The 26,960-nt window shown below is 42.2% G+C and overlaps 1 protein-coding gene across 10 annotated transcripts; it reads right to left on the bottom strand.

Annotated features, from left to right (window-relative positions):
* Positions 1-373: 373 nt before the first annotated feature.
* On the bottom strand, positions 374-25,894 carry LOC135517979 (far upstream element-binding protein 3-like). Of its 10 annotated transcripts, none has more exons than XM_064942762.1 (18): positions 25,708-25,894; positions 21,941-22,088; positions 17,681-17,714; positions 17,169-17,218; positions 16,953-17,024; positions 14,470-14,527; positions 13,867-14,029; positions 13,147-13,245; positions 11,829-12,036; positions 11,494-11,612; positions 10,734-10,875; positions 7,091-7,251; positions 4,308-4,381; positions 4,071-4,147; positions 3,319-3,387; positions 2,642-2,713; positions 2,399-2,529; positions 374-1,775 (listed from the first exon to the last, which is right to left on the bottom strand). In XM_064942762.1, exons 1-18 carry the CDS (start codon positions 25,804-25,806, stop codon positions 1,746-1,748), a joined length of 1,806 nt encoding a protein of 601 aa, XP_064798834.1. In that variant the 5' UTR covers positions 25,807-25,894; the 3' UTR covers positions 374-1,745. The 10 variants fall into 10 exon arrangements, with proteins under 10 accessions (XP_064798834.1, XP_064798836.1, XP_064798831.1 ...); XM_064942764.1 differs by having other exon boundaries at positions 374-1,784; positions 25,708-25,893; XM_064942759.1 differs by having other exon boundaries at positions 374-2,529.
* Positions 25,895-26,960: the final 1,066 nt, after the last annotated feature.

Here is a 26,960-nt window from a genome sequence, read left to right as displayed (position 1 = left end):
TTATCAAAAGTGGCGTATTTCTAGAGTCCCAATGCCAAGGAGATAACGGAGAGACTAAGATTTCTCTTTACCACGTATTGAGCTTAACATGACCTTCAGTAACTAATAACGATGGTATACTTCAACCACAAGAGGCTTGCAGAAGGAATATTTACTTGAGAAATGGCAAAGGTCTAGAAAATATTTGTTTATAAAACAATAGTTTTACCTTTATGATTACTTGAGGCTAGATGATACTATATGTTAGTCTAACAATAGAGCCGAGGAAAGGTTGCAGTTTAAACCAATCTTAACGTTTTCACATAATTATTTTAACAAAAGAAAGCTTTCAAATGGCAAAAAATAAAATCATTTTAACAGAACACAATAAAGGTAGTCTTGACGTTTTTAATACACAGTTACCTGTACACAAGGAAAAAAAAACACTAAAATGAAACGTTTTCAAATTATAATATCCCTTTTCATTAAGCAATGAAGTTAATACTAGATTCAATTCTAACTAATCAATCATACATACGAGATCACACAAAGTAGAAAGAAAAAATAATTAATTAAAAAGTTTAGCATTGGACTGTACACAAGTCCAGTGTGTACTGGAGGGGGCGTTAGGGAAACTGGGTGGTACCAAATAAGACAATTTTGATCGTAATACTTAGAATATAAAAAACTACAATGAATTATTACACAGGTAGAATCCAGAGGCTTAGCAGTCTTGAATGATTTAGGTACAGAACATACATAAAAACCTAGCATTTCTCATTTTTGTCCTAAGCAAGATGCAACATCAAATTTCAAATTACACATTCACGATCTTTGAACATTTTCAGTATGAAAACAGAACAGGGACAGTTTTCCTGCGATAATGACTCCATGAAAAAACTTCTTAGATTTAATTATATATATATTTTAAATAAAGTCTTTAGTCAAGTATCTGAGCATACATACATAGTTTTACAAGATAGCAAAGGCAAAAACCTCACAATATGCAACATCCCCCTTTTCCAATATCAGATCATTGTAATAAAAAAAGTACCCATTACATTTTCATATGCCTTAAAAAAAATCTAAAATGAACTACAAGTTAAATGTCTGTCAAAATATTAGAATCCATCTTTGTTTCAAAAATGAAATAAGATATTGCTACTTTTTTAAACCAGAGTACAATAAAATGACAATGAAAAAAATACAAAGCACAACAGGAATTAAATTAGGAACTGACTGCCATTTGCCAACATCACTCCTTGTATTATGTAACAAAATAAATGTTCCTGTAACAAAACATAATTTTCATCACTGAATTAAAATGCTTTATGTAAAAGGAAAATAAAACATTTTCACACATTCTTAAAACATCTTATGACAAAATAAAAATGTATTCAAGACTGCTAAGCCCATAATTACGATTTTATTGCAACAGAACTAGAAAAAATAGATTATATTGCATTTACTAAAATGTTACAACTCCGGGGTTCGTTTTGGCGATGTCATTTGAATCAAAAAGGAAAAAATAGAAAACAAAACAGCTCTCGCATTAGTCCAAAAGGGATCCCAGGAATTGTCCATTCAAAATAATGGTGTACACAAGTATTTAGTAACAATTAAATGTTCCTGATTTAGAAATATTCTTCTTTTTTATTGTATAAGTCAGTCTACAGCTAGTGTTTCTCACTAAGAAAAAAGTAAGTCTTCAAGGCGTTGCAAATCTAGAAACCTGTTACAAAAGGTTTGTTTTCATCCTCAATGATTCAAAAATCTTCAACTAAAGGGCGTCCTCTCTAATGATCCTGCAAAACACAGGTTCACGTCAATGACCAAGCACAGTAATACATTTTACATAGATTTACATGTGCAAGTTGCATTACATAACCTTACAATAGTTAAACTCAACCTAATAGATGCCAGAATGGATTTACATGGAACTTTTCATCAGATGTACTTTCAAACCTCCATACTTGAATTAAACCTTGCCTTTAAACCAGGGATCATCAACTACATTCAGCTGCAGGCAGATTCTCTTGAACGGATGGTCGGGGGGACGAGACAATTACAAATAATTTTTAGACTGCAAATTAACCACAAGAAGCCCAAACATATTTAATATTTGACTAAAACAATCCAAAACAAATTTTCAAACCTTGCTGACATCATCTCTCCGTAATGCGTGGAGATAATTAGGTACAGATTTCCCAAAAATAAAATGACTTGGAGCTGATTTCCTGGTGTTATTACAGTCTTTAATGTCCGGGGGGTAGGCACACATAAAACCACCGCGGGCTGCCAGTTGGGGAACCCTGCTTTAAACCATTCAACATTCCTCCTAAAGGACTTCCGTGGTCAACAACAGACCTCAGGGGGTTGTGGGGTGGAGATGGTGCTGAGCGTTTGGATGGGTTCTCACCTGAAGGCCTGGGGCCTGTGTCTGCTGTGCACCTTGGCCATAGTAGGCCCCCTGTTGTCTGTAATACTCCACCCAGGCAGCACTGTAATCCGGAGGGGAGCTCTGCTGGGAGCCAGGGCCTGCTGCCTGGTCTGGGGAGAGGGGAGATGGAGGGTGAATAAGGGGAAGAGGAACGTCCTCTGATACGCACTCAAAAGACCAGCATATTGGAAGAGTGTAGAGGGCATGTAGGTGTAGTCTTACTCTGTTTCTTGTAGTATTCCTCCCATGCTTTGCTGTAGTCAGGGCCACTGCTCTGGGCTTGGCTCTGCTGACCTGTGCACAATATAAAACCAGGGTCAATAAGATACACACCAAACAGACCAAGAACTCTGATGAATGTTCGCCTGCATAAATTCAATTTCTTCAACTCAAATACATTCAGTTATACAAACAAAAGCCAACCCAGCTACACAACCATGTAACAAATTGTCGACTTCAATCATCGCAGTCAAACAAAACCTCCTGCTTATCAACTACACGTTGACATGATATTTCTACTCAGACACTCTTGGCATGGAACGTTTTTAAATGAGGGCAGGTTTGAGGTCTGGTTTAGAGGTGTATCCAGGGCACATTCCCAGCAAGGGAGAACGGTTGCACATGCAGACAGGTATTCATTTAACAGGTCATATATAACAGGTCACCAGTAGGGGCCAACTGCCCACAGGCACCCCAAACCAACCAGGAAGCCAGTCTCAAAGAGAAAGGATCAATCAGCACTCACTTGCAAATAACCTATCATGAGACTACAAACCCTGAGAGAGGGGGGCTCGGACCAGTGACTCAGACTTAGTAATGTTATACAAGCGATAAAGGCTAGTAGACAATGTTAGTATTGAGCTCCCTTCTCTGTTCTCCCCCAGAAGACTAGCACTTGCCTAGCTTTTTATAATACTGCTCCCATGCTTTGGAATAGTCCATCTGGTCGGTCTGGGATCCATTGAGACCTGCAACCAGACACAGATAACACTGTTGGAGGACAGAGTTACTGCATGAGGACCTTTCAGTGGAGGTTGAGGCTGTGGCTTACCATCCAGACATGGCACTGTGTCCTATGGCCTCTACCCCATACCCTAACTTAACCCTAACTAGAACTTCCATGGAGTGAAAGTTCTCTTTGAAAAGTTTCTTTCCCATCTGACAATCTCCCAGAATGGATTTGTATTTTTTATTTTTTTTTCAGCCAGTATCTGGACGATTAGCCACATTTTCAATGCAAGAACCACCCTGCCGCTGTCATAAGTTGGATTTAAATCCACTGCAGCAGTGCCAAAACCAGCCTGAACAAGTTTTGAATCTCACCAATTCCTTCAGTCCTCTGAAATTGCTGTTCAACTGGAAAAGTCTTGTTAGAGAAGTAACATTGTGTTGCTTTATTCCGCTCAGTAAGCAGAGCAGAGCATGAAACATGTCTAGTTTTAGTTCTCCTTCCACTTATTTGTCCACTTTCTTTTCACTGGGGAGGGACTTATGCCCCACATGACTGATTGCAATAGACTCCGTATGTATCAAGGAATCATTGTAATGAAATTTCGGGTTGATATTGGTATCAAGTGTTATGGGTATCCCACCCTAACCACAACGGGACAAGGCCACCCCAGCCATTAGTTGGAGAAGCAGGTAGACTTACTGGGGTCCTGCTGGCCCTGTGGCTGCCATGTCTGATATGTTGTGCCCCATCCACCTGTCATGAATGTCTGGGGTCCACTGTCACCACAAAACACAGAGATGCATGTTAGACATGTTTCATATAAATTGTTGTAGCCTGGATATTGTTACATAATTGTATTCATACTTTGGTCAGTGTAAGTAGTTCAAAGCAAGTTTGACAAATGTAACAGTGGTAATAAACCAAGAAGCGGCTCACTTCTGATGAGGGGTAGCTGGTCCTTGACCAAAGGGGTTCAGACCAAAACTGCTGTTGCCCCCCATTCCTGAGGCCTAGATGAGAGAGAGAAGCGGAGTCAATGCTGAGACCAAGGTCTCTTTCCCAGATGAGCCCTGTATAGCAGCACAATAAACACATTAAACTACATATTCATATAAACAATAAAATACACATTAGACATGAAAAAAAAAACACATTCGGTAAAAAAGTTCCCCTAACAACCATCTGAAATTCCCTAGAGCCACCAATTTTAAAGTGTATTGTAGATTATTCCACACAGGAAAAGGTTGATTTACCTATAACTCTAGACACTAAATGAGCCCAGAGAACCAAACCTGTGAACTGGTTTGATAAATCTTAACAGTGATATTTAAATCTTAACAGTGATATTAGGTAAGTCAAACTTGTGGAGCAGGGCTTAGTAAACAAAAAGAGTATAATGATGTGATGATCTAAGTGCCTTCAAAGAGGTCCAGCCAACCGTTTCGTAGTACTGCTCATCATAGTGATGAAAAACAGCATCCAAGGGTTTAAGAGTAGAGGCAGCTGCACATTCATAAATAGCATAAAAATAACCTCAAGTTTGACTGCATTCTGCTTCCTGCTGACTACAGAGATGATAGTTTGTTTAAAAAATAAATTAAAAAAAATCTTAGAGTACTGAACTTGTTTAGAAACTGATGTTTTAAAAGATATATCATTCAATTCAAATACCAAGGTATTTCTATGCATCGACTCATTTGATTATAGAACCATCCAATAAACAGGGACGCAAACTGAGGGCCCAAAAAGCGGATAGTTTTTTTTTACTGAAACACACACAAAAAAATCCCTGCTAGGGGGAAACGCAGGTTATTAAACAAAGAATATGATCTACATGATCAGCCTCAAATAAATTGTGGTTAATGTGAACCTAACTCACAGCTAAAAAAAATGTAAAGAAAGCAATCCAATGTTATTTGTTGCCTCGACTTCACTGCAAATGACAAGTCTTGAGAAAAAAAACACACTAATATTGCAGTTAGCCATGACAGCCTTTATAACAGAATGCTTGTGACCACCCACACGAATATTGCACTTGGGAAAAAAAACATCTTAAAGTAGAAATAGAATGAACAGACATTCTATTTTTGTTCTATTATAGTGGCCACTATAGACGACGTCGATCAAGTGCACAAGACTACATGTAGACAAAAATAACGTTCACTGAGTAAAACCAATTATAATCCCCCTCACTCATGTGTTACGGTCAAGTTCACCACAACAAAAACAATATCTATGGGCTACACAGCACATTATTACATTGTACACTGTCTGCCTGTGGACATCTGTTCTACAATGTGCCAACAAAAGTTAGAAAGAGAGAACGAGTGTGGTGTTCCTTTCACCTCTATAGTGGCATACAGTTTAAGCAAGGCCCAGCTCCAGATAAACAAGTAGATTCAGGGATCAAGTGTAACAAGCAACACCTCATTCTCACCTAATTCATTCTAAAAATAGTGGCTACTTCATTAGCTTGTTAACATTTCACAGATTCCCAGGGTCCAGTAAGCAACTAACGCATTTTAACTTGAAGAACGGCAAGGAGTCGTATACCAGTTAATACTATAGCGAATTGGTTAGGTTACTAATGTTATTTCATCTGATGATGTAACGTTAGCTGTCTGACTTTATTAGCAAGCTAATTTCCACCATAACGTCAATTATTTGATCAGATAAGTTGGCTAATGTTGCTCAACATTTCTCTGGCTAACTAACGGAGAATTTGATCCAGCTAGCAAGATACTTAATGCTAATACTTGTTCCACACTTTCTCCCTCACCTCAAACTTTCAAAATGTCAGTAGTTTTTTTGGTTACAGCTCATGAAGTACGCTTCATCATCTTCTCACCCCGTCTCCATGGTCAGGCTTCTCACCTAACATTACCTCTTCGTTATCATTCAGGGGACGCGCCGCTGTAACGAGCAAGCTGACTTTGCAGAGCGCATGCTGATGCTGTAACTAGTAAACTGGTTGTCTCTTTTCTTCAGTCACGTGCTGCACTGCATTCTGTTATGTCAACGATTGGCTGAGCCTTGGATATAGCCAGTAGTGATCCAAAGCCCCCCCCCCCCAACTTTTCTCATCAGATCTACACCAATCATGTAGGTCACCTATTTTTGATTTCGAAAACAGCAAAATTCACCAAACGGTGATTAGTTTGCATCCCTGAATAAGTAGATGTAATCCATCCAAGACAATCGGATGAGACACACCCAATATTTATTTAGTTTTGCTCGTATTAAGTATGAGTTTTAAAATCAGTAAGGGCTTACTGCACAACTGCAAAAATCAGACAGTAGCCTTGTTACAGCTAGGAGAGCAGTCGAGGCAAATGCATACATAATAGTATCATCCGCATATATACATACACATATATATACACACACACACACACACACACACACACATATATATATAAAAATTACAATGAAAAGATTGACCAATAGCATTTGAATAAATAGTGTAAAAAAACAGGTCCTAGTAAAAAAACAGGTCCTAGTATCGACTCCTGCGGAACACCTTCACATACTTCAAGAAACTCTGACTCTGTCACTAAGATAATCATGAACAGGTGTCAGCGCTCAGGCCTATCGTTTAACCCTGGGTGACATACTGGTGGATGGTATGGCCACACACCCCTTTGACATGTCCCTTCATGAATATCAGGCCAGACAATAGATTGTTTTTGTTTGTGGGAGGGGGGCATAAGACCACCTACCCCAATCTTCTCATCGATCAGCTGGCGGGCCATTTCCATCTGTTGGGATGTGCCGCGGATGGAGAAAATGCGCACGTTGGGGTCGGTGTTGGGGGGCGGGTTTCTCTGCAGCTCCACGTGCGCTCCAGACTGCTGGTTGATGTTCTTGATGGTTTCGCCACCTTTACGAAAGGGGAAATTCAAAACGTGAATCAAAATCAGCAACAAATGCACAAGTGTCAATTTGACCTCCAATCAGTGCTTACTCTGCTGTCTGATTCCATTCTTTAGGCTTCGCCACAATTACCTAAACTCATCCGACTGGAGGTTAGACTGGAAGTGATAACTATAGGAGACCATGGCACATGTCCTTCAGCTCCATGCCCATTCTATTTGAACATCCGTGCTAATCAGAGACTAAGGTCGACAACACTTCCTCCCCCACGCTGACGAATCAGACGGTAGCTTCCTGACTTATGGAGTGCAATTAAACCAGCAGGGAGAAATTAAATATAGCTGTCGGAGAAAAGACACCAATTAAAGCGTATCCTCTCTTCTGGGATATCGTTTCTCCTTTGGCCCCTTTCTTTCCCAGCCTCATGTGTGGTGAGGGAACAACGTCCTCCCCCTTCTCCTGCCATCCCAGTGAATGGAGCGAGGGGGCTTCCCAAGGGAACACCAAGGCTGCCCCAACATCAATTACACATTTGTTCACTGGTGGCTGACAGGCGGACCTTGCAGTTAAAACCAGTCATCCAAACCTCTCCTCCTCCTGTAGCCTCTTCCCAGTTGCCAATAGACTACACATGGGCCATTAACCCATTGTCAACCAAATAAAACTTATGTCTTAATGAAGCCATTATGAGGTCCCCTCAGTCAGAGAGCAAATGGGAATGAAGAGAAACAATTATTAATTTCATGGACTGGGCCTTGCTGGTGCCACATCATATGACCTTATTATTGAGACTAGGTTAGTGAGCTGGACCAAAATGAGGGGATACAAAGTGCAACTGGTGAGGGATTTTGGGTAAGTGTGAGGTTTAATTAAAAGACAAGTTCATGAAGAATAGTTCCCAGGGGCTTAAAACGCCATGCTTACCCACTCATCTAATGTATTGACATATGGGTCTTAACGAACAAAAAATAATAATTTAAAAGCCAAAACACAGGATGCTATACCATGGTATATAAAATAAAAGTAGGCCTGTTCAACCCATTAAAAATGTTTGAAGGTTGAGAATATAAAGTATGGGGTATGGGTGGGTGGGTGACCCAAGTTACCAGGCTCTGTGCGTATTGGGGGGGGAGGGTGTAATCAGTGGCTCAAGCAGCAGCATAAAGTCATCGTAAAGATATTAATCACCTCAGTCTTTAAGGCCAGGCTGACAGGGCCCAGACCCACAGCCATATTAGACTAGTTCATATGCTAATGCAGGGAGGGGGAGGCGTAATGCCCAGGTGTATTTGCCCCCCCCCCACCTCACAAAAGCCACTTGACATTTCTTTTGCCTGGTTTTGATCATAGGGATAGAGCCCCCTTCAAACAACACCCACCACGGCGCACACATCCATCCATAGGACAGGGACATACTCAGTGTTTCCTCCGAAGCGCAATGGTCAATGACTTTTAAATAGCTGGCAATAGAGTGAACATGAATAGCCAAGCCTAATTCCGCTCATTCATTCCCTCACTCCACTATTGGGCTGAAAGGACCTCAGATGCCAGAAAACCTTCCACGTGGGGGCTGTTATTTGGAACCTTCCACGTGGGGGCTGTTATTTGGAACCTTCCACGTGGGGGCTGTTATTTGGAACCTTCAACAATTAATGTCACATTACATGCATTATCCTCCTCATTAAGCCCTAAAGGCAAGGGACAGAATACCACTTGTGCTGTATACATGAGCCAGGGGAGAGGGGAGCTGGATCCACACCATATTGGCTCATTGTGCAACTTTAAATACCATTTCATCAAGAGAAAAAAAGCACAAGCTAATGGACTGGTAATAACTTTTTGAATAATCTAGGCTTTTGAATAATTTTCCTATTTATACACCATGAGGTTGGAATAATACTGTGAAAATGATAATGCCTTTTTAGTGTAAGAGCTGTTTGATGAGATGGACTTTTGGCCTGCCTGGTCACATCTCCAGGTGGTAAGTTAGTCCAATAAGAATGAGATCCAAACCTCTCTGCCAATAAGAGCTAGTTTTCACTTTTCCCCACCCCTCTCAGACCACTGGCAGAATGGCCCGTACTGAAGAGCTCAGTAACTTTCAATGTGGCACAGTCATAGGATGCAATCTTTTCAAAGTCAGTTGTCAAATGTCTGCCCTGCTAGAGCGAACCCAGTCAACTGTAAGTGCTGTTATTGTGAAGTGGAAAGTCTAGGAGCAACAGCTGCGAAGTGGTAGGCCACACAAGCTCACAGAACGGGACACCGTGCTTAAGTGTGTAAAAATTGTCTGTCCTCGGTTGCAACACTCCCTACTGAGTTTCAAACTGCCTCTGAAAGCCATGTCAGTACAAGAACTGTTAGTCTGGAGCTTCATGAAAGGGGTTTCCATGGCCAAGTAGCCGAACACAAGCCTAAGATCACCAAGCGATGTAAAGCTCGCCGCCACTGTACTCTGGAGCAATGGAAACACGTTCTCTGGAGTGATGAATCATCTTCACCATCTGGCAGTCTGACGGATTAATCTCGGTTTGGTGGATGCCAGGAGAACACTACCTGCATAAGGCCAACTGCAAAGTTTGGTGGAGGGGGAATAATGGTCTGGGGCTGTTTTTCATGATTCGGGCTAGGCCCCTTAGTTCCAGTGAAGGGAAATCTTAATGCTACAGCATGCAATGACATTCTAGACGATTCTGTGCTTCCAAATTTGTAGCAATAGTTTGGGGAAGGCCCTTCTCTTTTCCAGCATGACAACGACCCCGTGCACCAAGCGAGGTCCATACAAAAATGGTTTGTCGAAATCTGTGTGGAAGAAATTGATGCTCACTAATCCTCGTGGCTGAATGGAAGCAAGTCCCCACAGCAATGTTCCAACATCTAGTGGAAAGCCTTCCCAGAAGAGTAGCAGCAAAAGGGGGGGGCGGACTCCATATTAATGCCCATGACTTTGGAATGAGGTGCCCACATACTTTTGGTCATGTAGTGTATTGTGTGTATTTCGTACAATTTTAATTAAAACAATAACAGGTACTTAACAGATACCCAAAAATGTTTCGATACTGAGAAAAATTAAAATAAATTGGCTGCATTGGACATTTAAGTGATGAAGACCACTGGTCAGGAAATGATGAACTGCAAGATGAAATGCTCCATTAGTGTTTGGTTTTCCCTGAGTAGGATAAGTGGGGAACATGCCTGTACATCTCTACATTAGTGCCTATTTGTCCATACATTCAAAAGGACACAAACTGGTTATTGGATGACTGAAATGCATCCAAATGATGACTGGGGATCTTGACACCACCAAACGTAAAACTCACTGAATCTATTAGAAGGCGTTTGGATTCTAGGCATGACTGTTGCTGTTGTTGGTAATGGATCTTGACACCACCAAATGTAAAACTCACTGAATCTATTAGAAGGCGTTTGGATTCTAGGCATGACTTGTCTAGTTAAATAGAAGTTAAATCCAAAAAATACATTTCTCACCTTTCCCAATCACCAGGCCACACTTGTCGGCAGGTATCGTGTATGTCACTTCCTGCAGTCCACCGGGTGCGCCCATGCTCCAGTCCCCACGGCCTCTGCCCCGGCCTCTGGGGCCCACGGGACCCCCAAAGCCATCCCGATCCTATAGCGAGGAAACATAAGGCGTGACTACAGGCCCCGAAGACCTCAAACATGACATTACACATCTTACACTCAACCTCTTAACACTTCCTCCCCAAGAATAACCACTGCAGCCGTGTCTGACGTCAAACAAAAAAAACGCAACAGCTCAGATTGACAGATATTCTTAATTCTCCTCCAATGCGTTTGCCTTGCATCACTTTACCTGGGGCTCAATAGAAAGTTCACCAGGGGATATGACCAAGTGCGCCACCCTGTGGGAATCCATATGGACTATGCTACAGGGTTGGAGACATGCCTCAGAAACGAGGCTCATCCTCCTAGTGTATGGTCTGTGCTCAGGGGCAGTAGGTCAGCTGACAGAACTAGTGATGAGGTGGAGCCCCAATACCCTTTTACCTGTCTGAGTAGGTCCCCCCCACCACAGGGCAAAGGGGTCCAGGCAGACCTGAGAGGGGGCCAGGCAACTAGGAACTGGGCTGAGGACTGCTACATGGGCAACAAGGGAGTTTAAGGGGTATGGCTTACTTTAGAAATACTCTTGGGGGGGGGGGGGGGGGGACTGTTCCTTTCAGGGCAAAAAAACCTAGATTAAGTGTAGTGGTCTGCAGTGCTGTACCTGTGCCGTGTGGACCAGCTCGTTGATGAGGTGAACAGCATGCTGGCAGCGATCAGGCTGGCCCATCACCTGGGCAATCCGGTCAGGGCTGATGCCATCGTCTGAAGGAGAGGGGGACACTAGTCAGAACTGTTACATTAAAGACCAAACGTTAAGTCATTTCACAGAAATCACAGACTGTATTACATTGTGTCGTCAAGAACACCTGTGTGAGTCGATTGAGGAAAATGACAGGCAAACAAGACAGATTTAAGATAGAGGTAATCACTCATCTTGACAATTGCATTAGCCCTCTAGCACAATGCAAAAAGACTAATAGAAAGGCACGTTCTCACCTGGTTTGAACTGGATCCTGACCCCAGAGTCATTCTGGATCTTCTTGATCATCTCTCCGTTCCTGCCAATGACGATGCCCACAGCAAACCTGGGGACTGCCACATCCAGACTGCTTCCCCCCAGTCTGGATCCAAAGTCTCCCCTGTTGGCCCGGAAGTCTCCCTGGTCCTTGTCCCGGATTATCTCGACCACCAGCTCCCGTGCTTGCTACAAAACACCCACGCCACCAGCACAGAAAGGGTTAACTTAGAAAATGTTCTAACTGATCGACAAAAAGGTTGCTTGATATCTCTTTCCACTGGGATTCTCTGCCTCTAACCCTATTACAGGGGCTGAGTCACTGGCTTACTAGGGCTCTTTAATACCGTCCCTAGGAGGGGTGCGTCACTTGAGTGGGTCGAGTCACTGATGTGATCTTCCTGTCTGGGTTGACGCCTGCCCCTTGGGTTGTGCTGTGGCGGAGATCTTTGTGGGCTATACTCGGCCTTGTCTCAGGATGGTAAGTTGGTGGTTGAAGATATACCTCTAGTGGTGTGGGGGCTGTGCTTTGGCAAAGTGGGTGAGGTTATATCCTTCCTGTTTGGCCCTGTCCGGGGGTGTCCTCGGATGGAGCCACAGTGTCTCCTGACCCCTCCTGTCTCAGCCTCCAGTATTTATGCTGCAGTAGTTTATGTGTCGGGGGGCTAGGGTCAGTTTGTTATGTCTGGAGTACTTCTCCTGTCCTATTCGGTGTCCTGTGTGAATTTAAGTATGCTCTCTCTAATTCTCTCTTTCTCTCTCTCAGAGGACCTGAGCCCTAGGACCATGCCTCAGGACTACCTGACATGATGACTCCTTGCTGTCCCCAGTCCACCTGGCCGTGCTGCTGCTCCAGTTTCAACTGTTCTGCCTGTGATTATTATTATTTGACCATGCTGGTCATTTATGAACATATACACATGTTGGCCATGTTCTGTTACAATCTCCACCCGGCAGAGCCAGAAGAGGACTGGCCACCCCACATACCCTGGTTCCTCTCTAGGTTTCTTCCTAGGTTTTGGTCTTTCTAGGGAGTTTTTTCTAGCCACCGTGCTTCTACACCTGCATTGCTTGCCGTTTGGGGTTTTAGGCTGGGTTTCTGTACAGCAGTTTGAGATATTAACTTCTATAACCCATAACACATTGATTTGATGTACGAAGGGCTATATAAATACATTTGATTTTGAATCCTCTCTCCTTAAAAGACATTGGCCTAAAATGTTTTTACCTCTGATACGTTTTTATAAGCAGGCGTGGAGCAAGGATATGAAGGACAATAGCCTGGTTTGAGGAACTGACCTGCACTTTGTAGGGGTCCCCAGTGATTCTCAGGGGTTTGTCTGCTCCAGTGGGCATAGGGCCATCCTGGATCATGATCATCTTCACACCAGTTCTCTCCTGTGGGGAGCAAGCAGGGAACACATTATCATAAATTCACATATCAGAACTCCTAACTTCAGATATAGCGAAGAAGTGAGATGGTTGAATCATAATTGACACTGAACCCGGAACGAGTAGATAACTTCTTATTGTTAACTTCAGCTATTTCAATAGCCAAGGTTTTTGAAGATCTGCCTAAACTAGTGTAATTAACTTCTATAACCCATAACACATTAGTTCAGGCCATGACAACTTCAGGCACTTGTCCTCTGGTGTTTAGCCTATATTTACACAATTAAAAGTCTCATTAAAGTTCTGCTACATTTTCTGGCGCTTTCCACATGTCAGCATCCGTTTGGACATGAGGCTGTAGTCACATACGATTTACATTTTTTGTTGTGTGAATATTATTCCAATGTTGGCCTCTGATCCAGTTCTGATCGGAGTACTGTTCAATACTGTGTTGTTTTTTTCCTCTCCCTTTCCAGTTGGACAACTTATCTATATTCTTCTTGTCCGACTATTTTTTTTATACTTTAAGCCACCAAATAAAATCACTGAGAACATGTGTGTTCTAGGTGCATGTGTGCTTCATCCACAGACCACGGAACCCACTGGAAGCACCTAGTGCCCTCCTACCTGCAGTTGTTTGATGGTGTCCCCTCCCTTGCCGATGACCAGGCCCACTTTGCTGGCAGGGATTAGGATCTCCTGGATGGCGCTGTTGCCGTCCATCTCACTGTGGAAGCCTGGGCCGTTTCGACACCGGTCCACGATCTGGCTCAGCAGCCTCTTGGCCTGCCTGGTGGGAGAGGGGCACACTCCACTGTCACACCTTTGTTCACAATCAGCCAAACCATGCACACAAATTATACACAGTGGGTTTCTCCATTTGCAAAAACAAGATATTGAATCGTGTCAAGAAGTGATTGTTGAGGGGGCAACTCAACATTAATCTGGTGATGGTGATTATGGTCGAGTTGAGTGTGCCTCAATGCTGATAGAAATGTATTGCCCATCAATTAGAATAATCATGTTAGCTCTACACGCAACATTTCTAACTTTGGTTGCAAGACCCTGGGAGAACCTCAATTGCATACTCCCTGCATTCTCTCTCCTTGCCTCATTCTCAAACCCCATTAGAGGGGAGGGACTTCAGGCATTCTCATCCAATGGGTTTTGAGTAGGAGGCGAGGAGTATGCAATTGAGATTCTTCCCGAGAGGAATGTGGTGTGACTTACTCAATGTTCTCTGGGCTTCCAGTAAGAGTGCAGGGCCTGTCCATCATGCCTCCGCTCTCTGTTACACAACACACGCTCCATTAACCAGACACACATGCACCCACACATACATTGGTCTTTCTATAAATAAATAAAAAGGGGCCAATGTGTGGAATTGGGATCAACATTTAAAAAATAAAATATTTTTTATTTAGTTATACGTGTACAAACATCAGCCTAGGACTATAAATATCCTTTAAAATAGCAGGTGTAAGACAAATGTTTGTCATTTCATAACATGATCCTATTGTGAATAAGCCCACTAGGCTACGATGTCTTTTGTTGTCAATCTAATATCCAGAATAACGGAAAGGAATATAGCGTTAGGCATTGCAATTAGTCCATCCTACACTAATGAACACAGTAGAGGCATACACATATCCTGAGTGGCGCAGCGGTCTGAGGCACTGCATCTCAGAGCTAGATGCGTCACTACAGACCCTGGTCTGATTCCAGGCTGTATCACACCCGGCCGTGATTGGAAGTGCCATAGGGCGGCGCACAATTGGCCCAGCATTGTCCGTGTTAGGGTTTGGCCGGGGTAGGTCGTCATTGGAAATAAGAATTTGTTCTTAACTGACTTGCATAGTAAAAAAAAAAAAGGTTAAATAAAAAAAATATGAAAACAGCTTTCTGTTAAATCTAACGAGACACTGTTGTAAATCAAGCAAACAGATGATCAACATCAATTTGCTATGGAAATTAGACCCATCGATGATCACGGCACAGTCTTCATCGAGATAACGAATCAGACACAAAAACATTCTGGACATTACTTGCGAACACGGTTTATGCTGCACTTAGGCACAACAGCTGTTTGTCACTTGAGTACCATCCAGAAAAAAAGTTTCCTGAATCAGCTGATGTGTGAAAATATCACAACGCAACTAAACTGCTGGACATCCAATGCGCATTTAAGTATTATGCATAATTACTGATGAACCATGTCAGTTACAGTATAGATTTTGGTTTTAAGTATCAGTTAGAAGCTGTCGATTTTGCCATCACATACATTTTGGATTTGTGTACTCATGAAAACGGTTTTCAAGCCGTAACATAAGGAAACGCTAAATGTTACACACACTGAATAAAAATATAAACGCAACATGTAAAGTGTTGGTTCCATGTTTCATGAGCTGAAATGCACACAAAATCCTACTCAAATTTTGTGCAAAATTTGTTTACATCCCTGTTAGTTAACATTTCTCCTTCGCCAAGATAATCCATCCACCTGACAGGCAGCTGAATAAACAGCTGATATCAAGGAGCATGATCATTAAACAGGTGAACCTTGTACTGGAGACAATAAAAGGCCAATAAAATGTGCCTTTTTGTCACAACGCCACAAATGTCTCAAGTTGAGGGTGCATGCAATTGGCATGTTGACAGCAGGAATGTCCACCAGAGCTGTTGCCAGAGAATTGAATGTTAATTTCTCTACCATAAGCCACGTCCAACGTCATTTTAGAGAATTTGTCAAGACGTCCAACCGGCCTCACAACCACGTCAACCCAGGACCTCCACCTGCAGGATCGCCTGAGAGCAGCCACTTAGACAGCTGAAGTAACCAAGTATTTCTGTTTGTAATAAAGCCCATTTGTGTGGAAAAACATTCTAATTGGCTGGGCCTGGCTCCCCAGTTGGATGGGCCTATGCCCTCCCAGGTCCACACATGGCTCTACCCCTGCCCAGTTATGTGAAATCCATAGATAAGGACATAATTATTTCATTTCAATTGACTGATTTCCTTATATGAACTGTAACTCAGTAAAATCGTTGAAATTGTTGCATTTATATTTTTGTTCAGTATAGTTAGTGCATTTCCGAGACAGCCACACAAAAAGACTGTTCGAAAGCAAAATCCAGGATTCTTACCAGGTTCAAATTCAAAGTAATTTAACTGACAAATAATTCATATATAAAACGACAAACACTGCCACAACCGCAAGGTAAGAAAAGTGGTGTCACAGGATTTGGGCAAACAAATCCATCAAGATACCAACCATGAGAAAGGTTTAAATCAACTCATGAAATTTACAAAGAAAATTGGCAGATTATCATCAATGACTTATCAACAGCTGTAACAAGATGTCCACCGCAGGAAATCCTCACTGGTACCCTAGTTTATTGAAAGACCTATATACACAAACTCCATGTTAACAACCTAAGTCCTACCTTATTTATTAAATGTTTATGAAGTCACATGGTAATTAAACTACATAATAGCACATCAAGGAATTCATGGTTGTATGTTTGGGATTTGACAAGGCTTCAGTTTCTCTAAGCTGAATCTGTTAAGCAAGATATGTCATGACCATGCCTCGTACTCAAGGTGTGCTTCTGGGCATCACCGATCAGAGGAAAGACCCAACAGGCTACTCAGTCAAGTACCGACACTACTGACTACAATATAATGGGGCAGTGTCTCTTTAGGCAGAACTTACCTGCAGCAATCTGGATCTTGCAGCCTGACTCTAACTGAATTCTCGTGATCTGCTCTCCTCCTCTTCCAATGACTGAGTGTGGGTGAAAGGGGAATTACAAAAAGTCAATATCCCAGCCCAAGTTAGTTTAAATGGACACCAAACAGTAAATGTGAGTACAAGAAGTTGGAGTAAACCAATAGCTTTTGTTATCAACTGCCTAAAAGTGTCACTTACTGAATCCAACCATCTTATCAGGCACTTTGAAGTCTTCTGTCATAATAGCCCTGCAAGAGAGAAAAACAATCAATGACAAAACAGTAACTATCTGCTGTGATGTATGGTCTCATTAGAAATTATAGGACAGTCTCATACTCATGAAAGCATGAAGGGATAGTTCACCCCCAAAAACAAAGATCCATCTTGTTAGATCGTGCCCATATTCCCTATTCAACTGGATTGAGGCCTGCAGATCTCAACATGGACTGTGCTCGACATGAGATCACTTTTGAGGCATGAAACCCTCTGACAAACCTTAAAATGGGGAGAGCTACCACTTAAATGAATGTCATTATGTGGCAAGTCTGGTGACAAGACAAACCAGAGCTGCATGCAGAACACAAGCCAAGACATTGGCCTATCTGAGACTTGTTACTGGATACACTGGCAGTAGTGAGGTTGACAGCTTGATTGAGCTACTGTTAATCAATATCCACACACAAATGGTCATTTGAGAAGATAAGGCTCACCTTTGATGTACCATTCCACCTAGCTGGTTACCTACTGAGAAACAAGGGAGAATCGAGAGGGGAAGAGAAAAGGGCAAAACAATAGACGGGTTAGCTATTGTTAACAATTCACGCGCGTCAAAGGGGCAGAAGGCCATGTGTTATGGTTCTGGATAGCCAGAATCAATGACAACTGCCATGTGGTGGCTCGTGTCATCTTGTTCTTGATACCAGGTCTTGTTTTGAGGTGTATTGACTGATATCACGTTTATGCTAATATCACAACAATTTGCTAGCTAACAACAACTGTGATGTATTTGAGACAAGTGCTCATTGTGCAACTTCATTTATGTGTTCTATAAACATTGGACTAAACATAGTTCACCAACAATCTAAGCCAACCAAGTCTGTTTTGTCACAGTTGCGCACACATCGGTTGTGTTGCTAAACAACCAACCCGTCTATTAGACTGAAACAAAACGAACTTAAAATCATTGCAAAACTGAATAAAACAAGGTAAAAACAAAATGTTTCTGCTGAACTGAGGAGTGACAGGGTGGACTGGCTGGAAACAGATGGTTCAAATCAAAGTTAATTAGTCACGTGCGCCAAATACAACAGGTGTAGAGACCTTACAGTGAAATGCTTGCTTACAGGCTCTAACCAATAGTGCAAAGAAAAAGGTGTGTGTGTAGGTAAGTAAAGAAAGAAAACAGTAGAAAGACATTTGAAAATAACAGTAGCAAGGCTATATACAGACAGAGGTTAGTCAGGCTTATTGAGGTGGTATGTACATGTCGGTATGGTTAAAGTGACTATGCATATATTATGAACAGAGAGTAGCAGTAGCATAAAAAGAGGGGTTGGCGGGTGGTGGGACCTAATGCAGACAGCCCGGTTAGCCAATGTGCGGGACCACTGGTTGGTTGGGCCAATTGAGGTAGCATGTACATGAATGTATAGTTAAAGTGACTATGCATATATGATAAACAGAGTAGCAGCAGAGTAAAAGAGGGGTTGGGGCACACATTGCAAATAGTCAGGGTAACCATTTGGTTACCTGTTCAGGAGTCTTATGGCTTGCGGGTAAAAACTGTTGAGAAGCCTTTTTGTCCTCTGCCAATCCAGTAGTTATTTGAAAAAAATCTATACGGTTTCATACCGCAAAATTATTTTGGACAATATTATAAATTGATACTTTAACTCAAAGTATTGATTTGTAAAAATACAAATTGTTGTTTTGTAGCATTAGCTAGCACCTAGACAGCTGTACCTGCACCACAACTCTGGTATTTATCACCTTATCCTCCACCTTTTCAAACAGTGAGTCAACATGTTTTCAGCACTTTTATTTTTATGTTCTCTCGTCTCTCTGCAGCAGACATACAGAAAGCAATGTTCGGAACATCAAATCTGAAATATCAAATCTCAATTCATATAGAACCATATCGTATCTGCACCCAAGTATGGTGATTATATAACGTGAGGTCCCTGGCAATTTCCCCTCACACAATCCAGTGTGTCAGTGTCAACGCACAGCAGGGGGGTGCTCTGCTAGGGAAATGAGGTGTGTATGGGTGTCGTTCAGAGAGGTAGTACGTGGGTCAATAGTTATTGAACCAGACTTGCATTTTGACAGGTCGCAATAAGCAGTGGGCTTAAAGGGTCACTTAAGGATATGGAGCTACTGACGTTACACCATAAAATCATATCTAGGTTCACTAAAGCTTACGTCATTTGCACATATTTGTTTGTTGGAAATGCAACGAGGTAAAGAAATGGAATGCCTTAGCCCGCAGAGCCGACCCAATTGCTTGCTTAAAGCTGCACCAGGGTCGGACAGCATCCCTGTAGATTAAGACACCGCGGGGCCGGTGCGAGATATAGCTTGAGAAAAGTACCCCAATCCAGGGACAAGAAATGCATTGTACTTCGAATTGTCCCATTATCCAAACTGTTACACCGAAAAGATTGAACGACTGCTAGTTTTCTGAGCCATATCTCGCGCTGGCTCTGTGGGGTCTTAAACTACACAGGAATGCTGTCGGACGATAGTGCAGCTGTAAGCAAATGGGTCAGATCTGCTAGCTAAGAAAGCCGAAAATATTAAGTGTATGATGTGGTGTTAATTCACACAATAACAATACACTGCAAAGGACTTGCGCTTAGCCTAAATGGTGTTAAATGGTACTTGTACAATTAAACAAATGACGAGTAAGAACCTAACAGGGATGACAGATATAATATTTACACAGTAACAGCCGACTGTTACATTTCATATTGTGTAACCTTGAGAAACAAAAAAGCACAGTGTTGAAAAGTGTTAGCCAGCCAAACCTCCACCAGAATTGCACAACTTATTCAACCATGCATTCGAGGCTAAAATATACCACACCATGACAAGATAAGAGGACAATAACTGACTAGAGTTTCCACTTCATGGACATGAAATTGCTCACATCTGCATTTTGGGTGCATACGTGTAGCCACACGTATCAATCCACCATTCTGCAAAGTCCCACCCTTATGGGGTAACTACAATTTCAGGCACCTAACTGAAAATGCAGATGGCATAAAATGACATTGCATATATGTTGGTTAAATTTCTAGTTTGCCAGGTTTCAAACGGAGAGTGCAAACAGAATGTAGCCGAATTGTGAACAGTGGGCTTCAAAGCAAAAATGCATAGTAAACTTTGATTACGTGGACTCTTCTGACTATCAGACAAGACCTCTCTTATCCCCTTATTACATTAGGCCCAGCCATTTCATATTCTATAACATCCCGAGTTCAAATGCTCAAACAGAACTGCTTGCTCTTTGGTGAGAGGCTGGAGTTAAGTCATGAGTAAAGCCTTACATAGCTGCCGTATGTTGCTCATGCTTTAATTGGGCCTGTAAGGGAATTTTACACAAGGCTTTTTCCCCCCATGAACTAGTCTCATCTTAACCCATGTAATTCCTTCAAAGGGGTTAGACTGCTGCAGCCCATTTGCTGAACTAATTCTACAGCAAGATGGGGCAAAAACACTAACACCCCGGGAAATTACAAATGCTATAACCAATGCAATAGTAATAGAAGCACAAACCTGAAGCCAATGCAGCAAGATCATTAATGTGGGCTCACCAACAAATGAAATCCAGCTATCAGTTGTGCTATCCACGCAAATGTTTTCATCGGTCAATAATGACAAGTTCAAAAAAGGAATTGGTTTATAAATAGCAACACGTGAAATAAAGCTCAAGCAGCATTATCCACATTTATAGAAGCACGGTTCCTTTTTCTTTACTTGGTGGACATCACCTCTAACCACAAACCTGTTACTTGCTGCTGCTACTCTAGGCCCTTTTTTTCTCCCTGACAGCTTTGGAGGCATGTAACCTGTAGCTCATGACTTCTCACACAACCAGTGTCAATCATATCTGTAGCACCTAGAGCATTGTACTGCAGGAGGAGGGAGGGTTGGAATGATAAATCCCATCAATGGCCTCTGGGTATCTGCTCCTTTTCTGACCTAACAGTAAATGTACTTTGTGGTGGAGGAGAGTAATCCTGCACTGAAATAACACAGGACGAGGAGGAGAGAGCACTTCGGCTGTCTGAAGCACTTCCTAATTCCAGGCAAGTGGTTACTCTTCCCAACTCCACATTCCCCCTCCCATTTGCCCAGGCCAGATGCTAGCCAGCCCACTGCCAGTACAATGCCATGTCACTCCTCAACAGCCGTGCTATCCTGCAGGCCCTTTGCTCAACATGAATACCGGCTAGCTGCTACACCTTCCAAACAGGCTAGGCTACATGACATTGAACATACATTAACAATAAATGTCAAAGGATCAAACATTATGTAGTGATGTCACTGCTGATCTCTTGACATGGGTTGCTGGTTATCCAGGTAAGTTGGCTACACTATGGTCTCAAGACAACTGATATATGGACTGTATTAAAAAGGACCAAGGAGGACCAAGCAGTTAAGTAATAGTTTTGGTTGCAATGGCTTTCCTGACCGGGTTTGATTAAGCCAACAATATTTGTTAAGTGTTGTATTGCAGTCCTCATACATTATGGTAAGAGTGCATAAAACCTGACAGATAGGCACAAGCATCCAAACCCACTCACACGCCGGTGCAACACTCAGAGCTATTTACAGAGTACCCTGTTTAGTGTACTGTAAAGGGGATATGTGTTGGGGATTATGTTTAGCAGAAAGATTGTTTAGTATGGAGGTGGACCACATGCATTGTGTATGAAGGTATGTGAAGAGATCCACCACCGACTTACCTCCATCATCCATCGAGCGCTTTTGGCCTCCGTAGCCGTAGAGAGAGGGGTCTAGGACTGGAGAGGAGTTGTTCATGTGGGGCATCTGGTCACCTCCCATCTTAGCTGCAATCTGAGGAGACAAGAGGGATGAGAAAGAGGGGGAGGGCTAGAATGAACAAACAGATAGCAACACAAACTAGTTATATTAAAAAATATTTTATTTGACCTTTAATTTCCAGTCATAAGGTCAAACTATTACTCAAAACAAAGTACTACTTTTCACAGCAAAACAAAACTTATTTTAGTAGTCAACATGGAGCTGTTTTTTACTCTCCCAGCCCCGTACAACTGAATGCAATTGAAAGGCAGTAACTATCTTCTGAAACTCGCTACCAGACATGCACATTACAAAACATTGCCTGCATCACCTTGCCCCAAATTATCCACTTCCAACTCCAATTAACTGCATGTATTCTCTGGAGACAGACGTTCAAATCTAAATGCTGCACAAAAGCATTAAGGCCCGTTTCTCCTAAACCCCTTATCCGCAACCACATCTCTCCATTCAAAAAGTATATCGTTTCAGAAAATTACACAAAATTGATGTAATTTCTGCAATATGAAAATACAATGTCTCCAATTAGAGGATGACAATTGAAGCCTTGCACCACCCTCAGGCGTCATTATCTACTTCAGAGTCGCCACACCGAGCTGCCTGCCTGCCGTGGAAGTGAGATAGGAGAGAAAAAAATTTAACTGCCCTCCAACATGGCTCCTGATCCCAGTCAGAGCTGAACTGGGTAGGGGGCCGAGTAAGGGCTAAACCTCTGGCTTGAGCTGCACACAATAAATCAACTAGTCGGGGAAAGGCTTGGGCCTAGTAGTGTAGAACGAGGTAAACACGCAGAGTCCTCTCAGTTCAACTGCTGCTGACTGTCAAGGGGGTTTGGGGCAGGCTCGGGCCACGAGGAAAGAAATGCCAGAGGATATTCTGTTGCTCAGGGAACATCCCCTCGAGTTGGGTGAGAGGCCTGTTTGCTCTGAAACTACCAGTCAAACACTTCCATGTGCTGGAGGAGAGCCAAGGGGAAATTCACTCAATCTCTGCATACTACACTGTGGGGTTAATGTTAAGATCATTATAGTCCATATATTTGTGTCAAAGAGATTGGAAACTCATTGATGTTCTAGTCATTTTGATATTGCGATAAAGACAAATTAACAATTGTATTTGTGTATTTTTTTTTATCACAGCAGACTTGTCTAAACATTCACATTAATATGCAGCTAAACATAAAGATTATATATTTTTTTTTATGTACTTGGCCATCTAACTATTTACACAAATAAATGGGTATGACAGAGGCTAATATAAATATGGAGCTGAAACTTCAGGAGTACTTGAATTAAGAAGCAACAAGAAGCTTTTGCTTGATCAGAGAGATTAGCAACTGAACAGCAACACTGAATGCCAGCACTGTTCAGTCACAATACCAGATACTCATATATAGGGCCTACAGATGATCTGTAAACATCCACCATTCCCAGAAAATATAACGTTCTTGTGCTGGGCTATTCTGGGGTGGAGTGCTCCTTGAAGGTAGCATTTTGTAGAAACACATGATATCTTTGGTCTCCATACTGGGGGACTCCTTTGGGGCGCAGCAGTCTAAGGCACTGTATCTCAGTGCTAGAGGTGTCACTACAGACCCTGGTTCCATTCCAGGCTGTATCACAATGGGCCGTGATTGGAAGTCCCACAAGGTGGCGCACAATTGTCCCAGCGCAGTCCTGGTTAGGGTTTGGCCGAAGTATGCAGTCATTGTAAATAAGAATTTGTTCTTAAATTGACTTGCCCAGTTAAATAAAGGTTAAATAAAAAATACAGATAGGCAGGCAGTAAAAGATTCAGTGTCTCTGGCCACTGGCTCAGTTTTATTATTTGCCCCACAGAGTTGATAAAAGCTAAATGGGCAAATGGCAGTCCAATTACTCTTCCAACTTCCAAGAAGCACAGACCTGGGACCTATAGGGAAGCTGCAAGGGAAAGCTGGGTGCCATAGTTATCAGAGGAAAACAAACTGGACCCAAAAGCCTGATGCATGAGTACAAGGCCACATGCCCTTGTAGCACCTGGGATAAGCACACAGCTTAGACAGAGTGGGGGGAGAGACCCCAAAGGAATTATTAAATGGACACCAGTGCACCCAGATATGTGCTTATGTCATATGCTCATCTAGGTTTATTCACAAGAAAGTGTCTTTGCCTGTCAGGGAGAATATGTTATGAATGTCTACGTTTGTGTCAGTTAAGGCAATGAAGACAAATAGTTCCGTTTGAAATATGCAGTTTGTTCAGCTCACTTTCATAGGGCCCGGGACATATGACAAGATGAGAACAGGTGTGTTTTTGCCCTAGGTGTCAACACTTCACAAGAACTTAGCCCAGAATGCAGACACTGACTAGAAAGGAATGGGAAGTGGTGTGGCGTGGCTTTATTTCACTGTGTGCAATAGCCTACTTCCTGAAATTATAGACTCGAATAGTAATCTCAGGAAACCTTAACTATGTTGCTTACATGCTACTGGCATTTTAGATGGAATAACTTGCTGTCGTGGTGTGGTCAATTGTAGTCTACACATTATGGCCGTGTTGGGTTTACAGACCAATACATCATTTGATCAACTACATACAGGACGTTTGGTCATAGGCCCAAATTAAATAACGCTAACTTTGAGATGTCAAGAAGTACCTAGTTCAACCAATGCATAAGTAACATTTAAACTGCAAGTCGTTAGCTAGCTAACTAGATAACGTCATCTTGCTAGCTAATGGGCTTCCATCGCAAGACTGAGTATTAACATTATATAACCAGCTAGTTATTAGTGACTGATAAGGTCCAATTCAATTTTAGCTAGAGACGATATTATTAGGCAATGTAGTAGTTGGCTATCCAATCTAACACCCTGTTGCAAACATGAAAAGTTCAGCGATAACATTTCCCAGTAAGCGAGGAGGCTAGCTAGCTAACATTCGTTGTTGACGTTGCGAAGCGAGTTTTCCGCGCATGTTCGCTAGTTAACTAGCTAGGCTTAGCTAACTTGTACAATCGAGGCTAGCTAGCTAGCATTACTACTAGACTGAATCACTCGATAGTTTATTTAACTACTGAATTCTGAACATTTTTGACATACAGCAGTGTAGTTAACAAGTAATTTATCCAGTGTATATTAGCGAGTGGTTACAATGCAACTTAACACATAGTTGACGTTTTTCTATTAGCAAGCTAACTTTTGACAGCGCGTGGCTGACATCAGCTGATATTTCTGGCTTCACCACGAAACTAGGCCACAATCATAGCTGGTATCGGCTAGTAGTGTGGTGGTAAAATAGCTAGTTAGCTAACTAGCTGAAACTTCCGTGGCTTTACAACAGGTTGCAGTTTGTTGCTTATGCCTTGTTTTAAAGTTACTCTCACTTCATGTTTATGCAAGTGGTTCTCTTAGTTTCGTCCATCATGCTTTGCCTAATTCATTTGCTTGTTCTTTGACCTGACTGTTTATTGTTGGGCGTCCTTTGGCCCGCATTCTCTTAGCACTTGGACCTTGTGTAGCTAACTTCAGTTAGCCAACTAGACATACAGGAGTGTTTTTTTTTTTTTAGTAAAGAGGGGTCTGGGTTTATACGCTGCTTGAAGAAAAAAAGTGCACTCCTCTACCACGCCGAATGGTCTTGCTCGTTTCTCGTCTGAAATCATTCGGTTTTTCTTCGTCGGAATGAATTACCTGTCGGGCCCGGTGTAAGGCGTCGGCGAAGCCATCTGCTTTCGTTCCAGGCTGAGCCACCGAGGCCTGTCCCTGTACCAGCTCCGCCATCATCATCATCCCTACAGCAGCTCTCAGCAACACACCAAAAAAAACTTCGGACTGGCGAGCAAATCAAGCAGCGCACGCACCGACCTCAGGAAGAGGAAGCTAAAACCACCCGATCTACACGATACCGCGAGATTCAGAACTATTTGTTTTGGACAGCTGAATTTGCTGAAATCACGCGATACTTGACAGCGTGACCATTTTAACCGGAAGAAGTACTACTGGAAGTCAGACGGTGCAAAAATATATTTTGTGTCGTCACTAGTTATCACAGCCACAAAGACAGAAACCCCACTTATTTCTAAGATGGCCCTTCTGAAAAAGTGATTTTAAACTCTAACCTTAATCACACGGCTAACCTTATGCCTAACCTTAACCTTGAATTAAGACCAAACAGCAAAAACGAATTGCCATTACTTTTTACAAGATAGACAATTTAGACGTGGTTGTGCTAAGTCGTGGAAACATGGTTTGGTTGAGTGATTTTTATAGTGCTTGTTGAGCAATATGAAAATGTTTGATTACATGAGGCATTCGGTGCGAATGTGTTTATATGTTTTGGAATACTCTTAGAAATGTTTAAAAAAAAATGTTTTCCCTGTGTTTTTCATCATATTATACAGCAGCTGATGAAACTAACACTGTAAAAGTGTGAAAACTTTTGATCAGTGTTATTTACTGTAGTTGCTGGTTGAAAGATCAATCTACAAAGGACCTTTAGAAGGTTTGCATGGGTGGGAGTTTTGGCTTTCCATGGTGACATCACCATGGAAAATTGGTTAATCGATAACAAAGAGAGTTCCAAACCTCTCTGCCAATAACAGCTAGTTTTGAGTTTCCCCGCCCCACTCAGACCACTCGCAGCAAAATTCTTGCTTGATAAATAGTTTTGTGCTAAAAAGCTATTTTTGTCAATTTGAATGTTTACGTTTATATTTTAGTCATTAAGCAGACACTCTTATCCAGAGCAAATTACAGTTAGTGCATTCATCTTAAGATAGCTAGGTGGGACAACCACATATCCCAGTCATAGTAAGTACATTTTCCCTCAGTATAGTAGCTATCAGCAAAGTCAGGGTCTTTGAGCAGTCAGCCCTTCCCTGGGAGGAAAAGCAGCTCTGTCTTGTCGAGGTTGAGCTTGAGATGGTGGGTTGACATCCAAGCTG

This window comes from Oncorhynchus masou, chromosome 28 (genome assembly GCF_036934945.1).
Source record: "Oncorhynchus masou masou isolate Uvic2021 chromosome 28, UVic_Omas_1.1, whole genome shotgun sequence".
Lineage (NCBI taxonomy): Eukaryota > Metazoa > Chordata > Actinopteri > Salmoniformes > Salmonidae > Oncorhynchus > Oncorhynchus masou.
This window is presented reverse-complemented; position numbering and strand designations above follow the sequence as displayed.

What these genes read in the sequence shown, in the direction of transcription:
- LOC135517979 (XM_064942759.1), bottom strand. Translation starts at nt 25,806, where the DNA reads ATGATGATGATGGCGGAGCTGGTACAGGGACAGGCCTCGGTGGCTCAG. An exon ending in GGAAGCCCAGAGAACATTGA is followed by an intron (nt 14,030 to 14,469) that starts GTAAGTCACACC and finishes CTCTCCCACCAG; the next exon opens with GCAGGCCAAGAGGCTGCTGA. An exon ending in CCAGCTACCCCTCATCAGAA is followed by an intron (nt 4,148 to 4,307) that starts GTGAGCCGCTTC and finishes TTGTGGTGACAG; the next exon opens with TGGACCCCAGACATTCATGA.